Source organism: Pipistrellus kuhlii, unplaced genomic scaffold, assembly GCF_014108245.1.
Source record: "Pipistrellus kuhlii isolate mPipKuh1 unplaced genomic scaffold, mPipKuh1.p scaffold_m20_p_13, whole genome shotgun sequence".
Classification (NCBI taxonomy): domain Eukaryota; kingdom Metazoa; phylum Chordata; class Mammalia; order Chiroptera; family Vespertilionidae; genus Pipistrellus; species Pipistrellus kuhlii.
This window is the reverse complement of record NW_023425438.1, coordinates 49,447,843-49,460,181: the sequence shown is the minus strand read 5'-3', so window position 1 is coordinate 49,460,181 and position 12,339 is coordinate 49,447,843. Positions and strand designations below refer to the sequence as shown.

The 12,339-nt window shown below is 36.7% G+C and overlaps 1 protein-coding gene across 10 annotated transcripts in view; it reads right to left on the bottom strand.

Annotated features, from left to right (window-relative positions):
* Window positions 1-12,339, bottom strand: part of ANAPC1 (anaphase promoting complex subunit 1) — a 92,707-nt gene that overhangs the window by 28,733 nt on the left and 51,635 nt on the right. For 9 of the 10 annotated variants that reach the window (XM_036436027.2, XM_036436026.2, XM_036436028.2 and 6 more), the window contains 7 exons: window positions 8,373-8,644; window positions 5,799-6,033; window positions 4,569-4,660; window positions 3,324-3,458; window positions 2,870-2,952; window positions 1,463-1,541; window positions 369-443 (listed from right to left, as the gene is read on the bottom strand). In XM_036436027.2, the coding sequence (XP_036291920.1) occupies window positions 369-443; window positions 1,463-1,541; window positions 2,870-2,952; window positions 3,324-3,458; window positions 4,569-4,660; window positions 5,799-6,033; window positions 8,373-8,644 (971 nt within the window). The remainder of the gene's footprint in view (window positions 1-368; window positions 444-1,462; window positions 1,542-2,869; window positions 2,953-3,323; window positions 3,459-4,568; window positions 4,661-5,798; window positions 6,034-8,372; window positions 8,645-12,339) is intronic. The other variant, XM_036436031.2, reaches the window with a different exon arrangement.

Sequence of the window (12,339 nt, the reverse complement as noted above, 5' to 3'; positions counted from 1 at the left end):
AAGTTGCTATATTTTCAATAAATACCATAATCATCAATATTGCCTTCCTGCCGAAACAGGTTTGGCTCAATGGATACAGCGTCGGCTTGGGCACTGAAGGGTCCCGGGTTCGATTCTGGTCAAGGGCATGTACCTTGGTTGCGGGCATTTCCCCAATAGGGGGTGTGCAGGAGCTGATCAATGACTGTCTCTCATCGATGTTCCTAACTCTCTATCTCTCTCCCTTCCTCTCTGTAAAATCAATGAAATATATTTAAAAAAAATATTGCCTTCCTAAGAAGAAGTATTTTATAGGGTTTTGAAAAGTCCATAAGAAATGATAATTTTATGCCATTACAGATATAAGAATATTTATCATATGTACTTACTTGAGGAACATTGCTATCAACCCACTTGGAATTTGGTAAAATATCATCCCACAAAATCAGGCATCGAGCAAGTGTCTTTAAAATGTAATAAAGATAAAATTAATTAGAGCAAGCCAAGTTCACAGATTTTATAACAATGACCATGTTAAATAGAATAATTTAGAATCAGTTCCTAAATGACGGTAATTTCAAAAAACAAAATAATATATAGTATCAACCTAAAGCGATCATGAAAATAAACTGATGATTTAGATTTTAACCCAAAAATCTAAAATTGAGTTGAATGTCATAAAAATCTGGAGAAGCTAAAAGGACGTTTTAAAAGAAAAGAACATTAGCCCTGTGGACATACTTTCAAGGCTTTCATAGGCTAAAAACAGTCAAGTTTAAACATTATAGAGGGAATAATTCAGATAGTTATGTCAAAGAGTTATTGTTATTATTTATACCCTTAATAGCAATACTGCATCCTTACTAATGATAGCAGTAGTAAAGCTCTAGTCACTTGCTGTTTGACAGGAAGTTTTGAATAATAATGTGAGTCCTGGCCAGTTTGGTTCAGTAGTTACAGTCTCGGCCCTGGAACCGAAGGGTCATGGGTTTGATTTCCCGTCAAGGGCAAATAACTTGGTTGTAGGTTTAATCCTCATCTACCAGCAGCAGCAGCTGGAGGCAACCAATAGATGTGTCTCCTGCCCTTTCTCCATTTCTCCCTTTCTTTTTTTCCTTCCCTCTTCCCTCCCTCCCTCCCTCCCTCCCTCCCTCCCTCCCCTTCTCTCTCTCTCTCTCTCTCTCTCTCTCTCTCTCCTTTTTTCTTCATTCCCACTGTCTCTTAAAAAAAAAAATCAATGTAAAAAATATCCTCTGGTGATTAAAAATTAGTAATAATAATGTGAGAGGCTGAAATGTCAATTCCAAATATTACATGTCAATGTGGCTACCTTTTCAGCATTCCTACAGCAAAATGTGGGAAACTTCAAAAGAACATTGTTAATACATGTGCATATTGAATTATGTACATTTGCAAGATAAACCTGAGGACAACATACAGACTCCTCATGTTAACAGAAATGAGAAAGTGCCAAGTACCATACCCGAAGCAAGAGAAACTCTGGTTTCACAAAGTCCAGCAAATACATAGTGTCAGGAGCTTGAAGCCAATCGGCAATGGACCTGTTAGCGGAAGATATTAACAAGTGCATTGCTCAGGAAGAGGCAAAATAATCAAGAAGTCTAAGACAGATTTCACAACATTTCTTCCCACTCCATCCACAGTCCTAGTTTCTTTGCATACATAGTACTTTACAACCTCTAGAATAATATTTATTATGTGTGTGGCTTACACTAACACAGATCCATGAGGACAGATATGTTTAGTTTTGTCTTATTCCAGTACCAAGAAAGCACTGAGGTACACATTCATCCAGGTAGATGAACAAATGTCTATTCTTACCCATTTTGTTAATTCTGCATACATTTACTTTTCTAAGAGGAAGAATTCAGAACATTAATAAACGTCTTGCCCTAGCCGGTTTGCTCAGTGGACAGAGTATCGGCTTGCAGACTCGATCCACAGTATGGGGCATGTAGGAGGCAACTGGTCAATGATTCTCTCTCATCATTGATGTTTCTCTCCTTCTGCCTTCCTCTCTGAAATCAATAAAAACATAATTTTTTTAAAAAAATTCTTGCCCTGGCCAGTGTGGTACTATGGTCAGAGCATCTGCCCAAAAACCATAGGATCAAGGGTTCAATTCCCAGTTAACATCATGTATTGGGTTGCAGGTTTGATTCCCAACCCTGTCGGGTGGGTGCAGAAGGTAACTAAAAGATATGTCTCTCACATTGATTTGGAGTTTTTATGGAATCTCTCTCTTCCTTCCTCCCTAAAACAAACAAAACTAATGGAAAAAATATCCTCAGATGAGTATTCATACACACACACACACATACACTGTGTATTTTTTAAATTAAAAGAATTATAAATATGATTTATCAATAATATCTCCTATCCAATTTACATTCCTATACAATATGTAAAAGAATAAATGCCAAAGATCTATTTTCAAGTGTCAGCACTAATCGTGGGGGTTGGGAAGATGGAGTGGTCACAAGAAAAGCTTGAAGTAAGCAGAAACCATTTTTATAAATAGCAACAAAGAATATAATAATGTTAAGTATTTCTGGCTTCACCAGTCCTCACAACAGTCAAAATTAATGAAAAGGAATTTGGGCATTTTTTTCATAGTCAGTGACAGCAACTAGAAAACAGAAATGGATAAAGATTGGCAATTAATTATATTGTCAAAAATTATTACGTAAAATAGCAAATTTTATTATTTCTAGATAAAAATCTATATAATCTGTACTGTTTGAGAGAGTTAAAATCAGCTTGATCTAGCATATGGGAAATAAACACATTAAGATACTTTAGTTTTACTACTGAGGTCAGAAAAGGAAGTCACACTCTCTGGCCAAGGATGGGGTCAGAGATGCAGTACCTGTTATTGGTTTTTAAGTAGATCATAGCCAAAGCAAGAGTGGCACCTGGACAAGTTACATCCACGTTTATGGTATCTCCTTCCTAGCAAAACAAAAGATTATTCACATAAAAGAGTTATGAATTATTATAAAAGTCTTCTGAATACTAGCCTATGCTTGAAATTAACATATTTGTAAAGGCTGGTATAAAAACTATTTTCAAATTATTGCTCTAGCCCTAGATGACGTGGCTGGGTGGATAGAGCGGCAGCCTGAGAACTGGAGAGTCCCAGGTTCGATTCGGTCAAGGGCATATGCCAAGGTTGCAGGCTCTATCCCCAGTGGGGGGCGTGCAGGAGGCAGCCAATCAATGATTCTTTCTCATTGACGTTTCTATCTCTCTCTCTCTTTTCCTTACTCTCTGAAATCAATAAAAAAATATTTTTAAAAATTGTTGCTCTAATTTAGACTTACTTTGATTTGGTAACTTGGAGACTTATGTTTCTCCCTGTGCATTCCTGCTTGAAAGCGCCTATGGCCTCCAACCATGTACTGATAAAGCTGCTCAGGCACATTGAGGTCAGACATACCAATCAAGTTACTGCCGTGCTGAAAAAGTAAATAACAGACATGTAAAATGAAATCTTAGGAAATAAGTCCTATAGTACATGAAAAAGAAAAGAATGAACTAACTTCAAAACAGGGTGTTTGAGTTAATTCTCAAGCTATTAATAATTCACATTAAAATTATAGTATATGTTCAAGTTAATATTTTCATGTCACAAATTCATAAAGGCTTCAAAATACAGTTAATTACACTAACAAAGATTAACTTACTGACTATGACAATTCTATCAAACAATTACTCTTTTATAGGTGAGGAAAGTGAAGCACAAAGAGTGAAGTCCAAGGTGACACTGCTGGCCAATGGCAGGGCTGGATATGACTCTATGACTGTCTGGCTCCACTATCTATGGAATTGCATAACCACTGGACAATGCTGTAGTTAAATGATAAGACTAACTGGTCAGGATCAGAATTCAGATGTCAATTCCCATTATGAAGCTTTTCCTTTGAATAATATGCTTCTTCAGTTCACATGTAAATGTGAGTCAAACACCTAACAGTTAACTTGTTTTGCATAATCTAGTTTCAATGTATTGGTGGTTCTTCAAGGGACCCACAGTCAGCTGGATGAAATGAAATGCTTTTGATAAGTCTCATGGATGGGTTTAAAAATGGGTCAACATGGTATTGCATTCTATTATAAAGCAAATACTACAGTGGCAACCTTCTGCCAGGCCTGGAGAACACCAGAGAGCAAAAAAAAGGCTATGGTTTCTCTCCAGCAACTACTAGAGACTCTTAAAAGTTCCCCACAATATACACATTTTTCACTATTTTCTGTTTTCTGACTGATAAGGCTGTCACACTTCTTTATCTTAGGTCTTAAAATCTTTACAAGAAACCTCATCCTTTAGTTCATTCATAAATACTTCCATCTTAGACAGGGAAAAGAAATCTTAAAGCCCCACTTTTTGCTACAATTTCTCTCCATTTCCAAATCTAACGCTTTAAAAAACATTCAGAGAGAAGAAAGAGTTTAGAATCAGTTTAACTCAAGTCACAGTATGGCAGAGCAGTACTCAGTATTCAGAATATTCATCACAACATGCAGTTCTCTTCCCTGAAGCCTTGGAAGGCAGAGACTGTGCTTACCCCCAAGCAGACCATGCCTAAGGCCAAGCCAGCAGCTAAAGAGTAGGACTCTCTGTCAGTGCAGTATTCCATTTCAGGACCAGGGGGCCTTCCTGTGAAAGAGGAAATAACGAGGTTCATGGTGGGCTTTTAAAATATTAATTCATAAGAGCTCTAGAGTTAACTTTCTAGTAACTAAGTTGCATAAGAGCTATGGATTCAATATAACCCCTCAGAAAGATATGACATCACAAATGGTGTCCACATCTCTGTTTACTACAAAATAAATTACAAAATAATTCTTTTAGTTTTCTAATTTAAAAACAATGCCTTTATTTGATTCATATTTATATATTTTTAAAATATCTATAGTTGAAAGTAGTATATATCTCCTTTTTCTCTCCATGGACCTCTTCTAGCTTGCCAATGCCTTTACCACCCTAATGTCTATGGGTTGTGCATATATGCATACAAGTTCTTTGGTTGATCTCTTCCCACCCATCCACTCTCCTTCTTCCCCCACTCCCCCCACCCCCCCCGCTTCCCTCTGAGATCAATAACTTTAAAACACTGTGAAACTTAGGTTTTATTTATTTTTTATTAAGAAATAGGAAATAACATTTTTAAAGGGAGGAGTATTCAACAAGAGTTTTAATTTTTAATCTCTTACATTTTGTTTTGCTTTATTATTTTCAAATTCATTCATTCACTAGATGTGGTGAAAACATGTTGAAATACTTTCCCCAAGTTTTAAACAAAATTAAATATTTTTTGTTTTCAGACATCTGTTTTGAACCTATATAATACTGAGCTGCTCTATTATGGTAGAATTTCTGTGTACTGATCCTAAATATTTGGCTTGATGCAAAGTTTATACTTATAAAAAGCACCACATAACACTAACTCTACCCTTTAAGGCAAGAAAATGTATTATATATAAAGACCTCTCCCTCCAAAAAAAAACAGTTCACATTCCTGGGGTTTTATCTTCAGGGAAAAATGCAATTAAAAAATAGTAAATATTACAAAAAAGTAATCAGCATAATGTTTATGCATAATAGCAAAGAATTAGAAACTATCTAAAAGACCGGAAAATAAAAAAATAATTAGGCAATTTTATTAGTAAGATCATTCTACCCTCACATCAGCTATTATTTTTCCTTAATTTTAATAATTTTACTATCATTCTTACTTTGTTTACTGTGGAATGAGAAATGTATGCTAATGAAGACAGCACTATTGATGCCTTACCTATTTCAGCCAGCAGGACTTCTGCAGTGTGCCTGTGAGCTGTCCCTTGATACACAAGGCCGATGCCGACCACCGCAGCCACCTGGACATTGTGAGGAACATCAAGCTCTGTGGACGTTGGGGGTAAGAGAGCAGGAATGTGGATGCTAAGCAGCCGGGTAATGGACATATCCATAGTGCCCAGCTTAGCAGCAGAAACACCAAGTAATAGTCCAATGCTTGTCATTTCATGACCCTAAGACAGAAAGAGAGAGAAACTTAAGCTACTACCAAAACAGATATGAAGTTTTAAATAAAACAGTATTTTCAATAAATACGTTTATGTGACAGGCACAGTGAAAGGCATCAAGAACAAAATAGCAAACTACACAAACCTGATACTTGTCCTCACAAAGCTAGTACCCTAAAAGGGAAAAAGTGTTAAACTAAAAACATACAACCATTTTATTAAAAAGTAATGCATTGAACCCTAGCTAGTTTGGCTCAGTGGATAGAGCATGGGCCTGTAGACTGATGAGCCCCAAGTTCAATTCCAGTCAAGGGCACATGTCCAGTAGGGGGCGTGCAAGTACAAAGTAATATGAAAAAAAATATTTTAAAGGTGCCTAATTTAGATTAGAAGGGGCTGAGGAATTATTAGGAATCTTTAAAAAAGTAAAATTCACAATAGGACCTGAAAAATAAGTATAAATTAGCCAGGAAAGTGGCAGAAAGGGGGGCCCTCAACTTTAAAAAGGGAGAATGTCAGGTGAGAGAACAACATATAAATGACTTTGAGGTGATCCAGAAATAAACCTTCACATGGATGATTGATTGTCTCACAAGGGTGCTGAGACAATCCAATGGGAAAAAAAGTCTTTTCAAAACACTATGCTGTGATAAGTGGAGAACCACATGCCAAACAATGAAGTTGGACTTCTTCTTTATAATATGTACAAATATTACTGTAAATTGATCACGTAACTCAATGTAGGAGCTAAAAACCATAAAACTTTTCAAAGAAAACATAGGTGTTAAGTCTTCGTGACCTTGGATTAGGCAATGACTTGGATACGGCACAAAGTATAGCAATCAAAGAAAGAAGAGGTGAACTGAACTTGGTCAAAACTAAAAACTTCTGTGTTTCAAAGATGCCATTAGATAGTGAAAAAACAAAAAGAATGGGAGGAAAATGGTTAAATCTTGTATCTGTTAATGGACTACTATCCAAAATATATAAAGATTATAACTCAATAAGATAAACCAGTTAAAAAAAATAAGCTAATATATGAATAGACATTTCTCCAAAGAAAACGTATAAATAGCCTATGAGCAAATGAAAAGATACTAAAGATCATTAGCCATTAGGGAAACGCAAAACAAAACTACAATGAGATATTGTGGAGAAATCGGAACTCCTAGGTACTGCTGGTGCAACTGTAAAATGGTGCACCCACTCTGAAAAACAGTTTGGTGGAACCCCAAGAATTTAAACAAAGAGTTACCATATGATACAGCAATTCCACTTATAGCAATGTGCCCATGAGAAATGAAAACGTAAGTATACATAAAGACATGCACATGCTTATACCACATTATTCATAATAACCAAAAAGTAGAACTAATCCAAATATCCATCAACTGATGCAAGACAAATAAAATGCAGTATATCCATACAACAGAGATTCTACTCAGCAATAAAAAGCAAGTAAGTGCTAATACAAGGATAACATGGTCGAACCTTGAAAACACTCTGCTAAGGGAAAGAAGCCAGTCGTAAAAGACCACATTTTGTATGATTCCATGTATACCAGTATGAAAGGTCCAGAGTCAGCAAGTCCACAGCCACAGAGAGCAGATCAGTGGTTGTAAGGCAGTGGGGGGAGAGAGGAACAGAGAGTGGCTGCTACTGGATGTGAGATTCCATTACAAGGTTGTAAAATGCTCTAAAATCTGTGAATTTACTAAAACCACCAAATTGTATACTTAAAATAAGTGAATTTTGTCCAGCCGATGTGGCTCGGTGGTTGAGCATTGACCCAAGAACCAGGAGGTCACGGTTTGATTCCTGGTCAGGGCACATGCCCTGGTTGCAGGCACGATCACTAGTAGACGGGGTGCAGGGGGCAGCCAATCGATGAGTCTCTCATCATGGCTGTTTCTATCTCTTTCCCTCTCCCTTCCTCTACTTTAAATCAATAGAAATATATTTTAAAAAACAGATGACTTTTTATGGCATATAAGTGGAAGAGTTTATGCCAAGAGGAAGAGTTTATGCCAAGGAGCAAAAATAGCCAGTCCCCATGGTTGGAGGGTGGTAGCAAGAGGGGAAGAGTGGTACAAAGTAAGACTAGAGATGTAATATCACTAGGCTCTTAAATGTGCCTTCAGAGCAACGGAAGACTAATACACAGTTCTGACCAGGGAAGTGATATATTCCAATATACACTTTAGAAAGATTACTCTGTTTGCTATGAGAAGAATGGATTTACAAATATAAGAATAAAGAAGGAAGAGCAAATAGAACAATTAGAAGATACTGCAGCAGCCCAGGTGAGGCACTATCCCAAGAGCTGGAAGCACCACCTTTCTCACCTTCGTCAGATAGTCGTGGATATTGAGAGTGGCCAGCTTGGTGAGGTGCCCATTCAGTCCCAGGGCCATGAGGAAGCCAGCATACTCATTGGCTAACTCAGCATGCTTGGGCTTATTGTAAACAATCCACGCCGAGTCGATCTGGGAGGCCGGGGCTATCTTCAGTCCGGCAGCCACACCATTATGAAAACTGGCCCAGCTTGTCATGTTGGGAGGCACATCAATGTTCCCACTGTTAAGGTCTACTGTTGTGTTCCGAGGAGGGGCACGCCCTATTCAGGCAAACAAATTTAAAACTGAGAGAATAGAAATATACAAAACCAAAGTTGTTAAATTTAGGTTTTTGAGAACAGAGACTACTTTTTCTACATTTGAAATCCTTAATAATATTAGCTTACTTTGAGTTCTGAAATGTTTGTACATGTGAGTAAAAGTTGATTCAGGGTGGAAAAACCTTAACTGCTTAAAATAATTAATTGTCCTTTTTCTAAAATAACGTAACTGATACCAATTTAACTTTATACCGATCTGATTAAGATACCCACTGCTTAAAAATCTTTCTTTCAAACAGCAGGAAGCTTATTAAAAAATAAAACAAAGACTAGTGTCACAGTTAAACTATATGAACAATAAATTCCAACATGTGGTTGGTGACACTGATGTTAAATATGCCACACCTTATTTTTCTCAGGACATTAAGTGAAAATGACATTTTTAAAAGAGACTAGGACCTTCATAAATTTGTTCTGCCTCTTATCTATGACTGTCTATACATATAATATAGACATCTAATTATATGCTATTGTACACAACACTAAATTCATTCATAGTGCTATCAAAAGCATCATTTTACAGACTTGAGTTATCCAGTGAACCAAAAGAGTATGCATTAAATTTTAAATTTAAGAGCAACATAAATTAAATGGTCGTGATGTTCTTTGAATTCTCTGAGTCTGGTTTTGATTTATCCCATTAATAAGCAAATATTAAATTATTTTTATATTTCTAATTCTAGTCATGACTCTCTCTTATATAAAAGGCCTATGGCCAGCACACCATAATGCCATCATGACCAAACCAGCAACAGCTCTCTTGGGCAGGGCAGGGAGCGAGCTACTAGCCACGGAGAGCTATGAGCAGTGGAAGGTGGGGCAGAGAGCTACAAGAGGCGATGGGCGGGGCAGCCAGCTGAGGCAAGTGGAAGGGAGTTACTCACATACAATTTCGTGCACCATTTCCTGCATGCTGGGCCTCTAGCTTAAAATAAATATCCTAATATTGCATAGAATTATACAGTTCACTGGGTGTTTGAAAATGCTATTTTAAGTTCTGAAAGTTAAGTAAAATCAATTTTAAATAGAATCACAATATCTTACTGGGAGTTTATCTATACATATACACATATACTCACACAGAGACACAAGCACAAGGTAAAATACATGACTGTACCATTTGCTTTTTGTACCTACGAACTAATTCAAATGTTGGTGTCAGATAGCACTACATTGGTAACCAGTTCATGAGTTATACTCTTACTTTCTTTAAAAAAAAGGCACAGAGATTACTCTTAAAAAACAAGTAAACTTACCAAAATAACAATTCATCATATACATAACCATAACATTTGCACACAAAATAAAAGGCAAAGGGTAAAGCAGTAAGAATTCAATGTATTATCCAATAAGCATAACAATATATGTAAGTACAACAGGCTTATCAGTTGAGAGTTAAGGGACTAATTAAAAAATATTTTCCCCTAACTTAACTTATTAATAAATCAAGATTTTTTTTCTTAGGGGTGTCTACCAGAATGGCTAAAATAATAAAATTTTGGATTAATGTCATAAACACATTTTAAATCATGCAAATTTAACTAAATGTTCTTTTTTTCCAAAAGAAGAAGGTAATGACTCATGTACTTATTTAACACTTACCCAAGTATTGCCACCCAGATTTAATACTCTTTAACATTTGCCAGTTTTGCACGAAATTCTTTTCTAATCCAAGCTTTTTCTATGAAAAGCTCCAAACATTTGAAAGGCTAATAAAATAAACACCTATTAAGACTCCATTACGACTCAACAGTTGTTCAGATTTTGACCCAGTTGTTTATCTCTCAGAGAGAGATCAGTTAAAATAGTGAACGTCACTCTGCCTGCTTTACCTATCAATGAGTTGGATGATGTGCTCTTTACTCAGCTGGTCTCATTTTCCACAACCATTGAAAACACAGTTCCTTACAAATCTGAAAGGACCCCGTATTTTTAAAATTACATAACTTAAAATATACATTTTATACAAGTCTCATAAAAACACACCCACTACACTTTAAAAGATTTTCATAGATAACTTTGACTGTTCAAGACTGTCACTATAGAACACATTCAAACTAGTATCAGGTGAATGAGTACTATAAAACCCTTTATAACCAATAACAATGGGAAGATAACACTCTCATATTTGGCAGAAGTAAAGCTCATGCATCCAATCATGTGCCAATCTATTGCATCAGAGCCTTAAAATCTTGTTTTAGGAGTTCTTCTAAACAATTTCTAAATAAGTAAGATGAATATACCCCAATATACACTTATAATAGCAAAAACAATAAATTCCAATAATACCAATCTGTCTATATAAATTATATTCCACTAAATGAAATACTCTAGAAAAATAAAAATGAAGTTAATAATTAAAAATGTGTATACAGCCTGGACAGCGTGGCTCAATGTTTGAACACCAACCTATGAACCAAGAGGTCACGTACAGTTGGATTCCCAGTCAGGGCAAAGGCCCAGGTGTGGGCTCAATCTCCAGTAGGGGGCGTGTAGGAGGCAGCCTATCAATGATTCTCTTTCATCATTGATGTTTTTAACTCTCTCCCTCTCCATTCTTCTCTGAAATCATTTTATACACACACACACACACACACACACACACACACAAATACATATATGTGTGTGTGTATATAGATCTATATACACACACACATATTTAAAAGTGTGTATACAACATCTACATACATACATATACAGTTATATCCATAGATATACTAGATATGGAAGAATGCTCATTATATAGTAAATTTTAAGATACTGTAATTTCTATAACAGATTTAAATTTTCTGATAATTAAGCAAATATAAAATTATAAAATTCAGAAACATATATACCAAAATGTTAACACTAGTGGGACTTCAGCAAGTGAAACTACTGCAATATTTTCTTGTTTCTGTACAAGGATCATCTATATATATAAAAGCCTAAGCAACTGAGCAACCAACTGACTAGTCACTGTGATGCGCACTGACCACCACTGGGTAGATGCTCAATACAGGAGCTGTCCTCTGGCGGCAGGTGCACTCCCACAGCAAGCACAGCTCAGCTAACCTTCGGGCACCAGGCTCATGGCTGGTGAGCACAGCTGCAGTGAGGTGAGCCTCTCCCACCTTCACAGCAGCACTACCAAGCAGCCAGGGTGGCAGGAGCAGCAGGGCTTTGACGAGCCAGTACTGTGCCCGGCCTGGGCTCAGGCTCCTCTCCAGCCACCTGCCGCCTCAGCACTACTACATACTTTGGGGAATGTCAAACCACCAGATTTGGCTCAATACATGTAGGCCAGGCCCGCGACGGATCGGGCTAAACCAGGAGTCCAACAGCCCCCTAGGGCTCCTGGATTGCAAGAGGGCACAGGCTAGCCTAAGGGACCCCACCGGTGCATAAATCTGTGCACTGGGCCTCTAGTATGTTCAAAAAAGCCTTGACATTTTAAGACTAGATACTTCTACATATTATACTTCATGATTATTTAATGTTTAATAATGTAACCATTATCCATAATATATTTCTAAACTTTCCCAATTACCTTTCTATATCTTGAAATGGTCTCATTAAAAGCAAAAATTAGTTATGGGATACGTTCAATTTCCCTCAATGTTTAGTTCTATTTGCTATTTGAGCAGCAATAACCA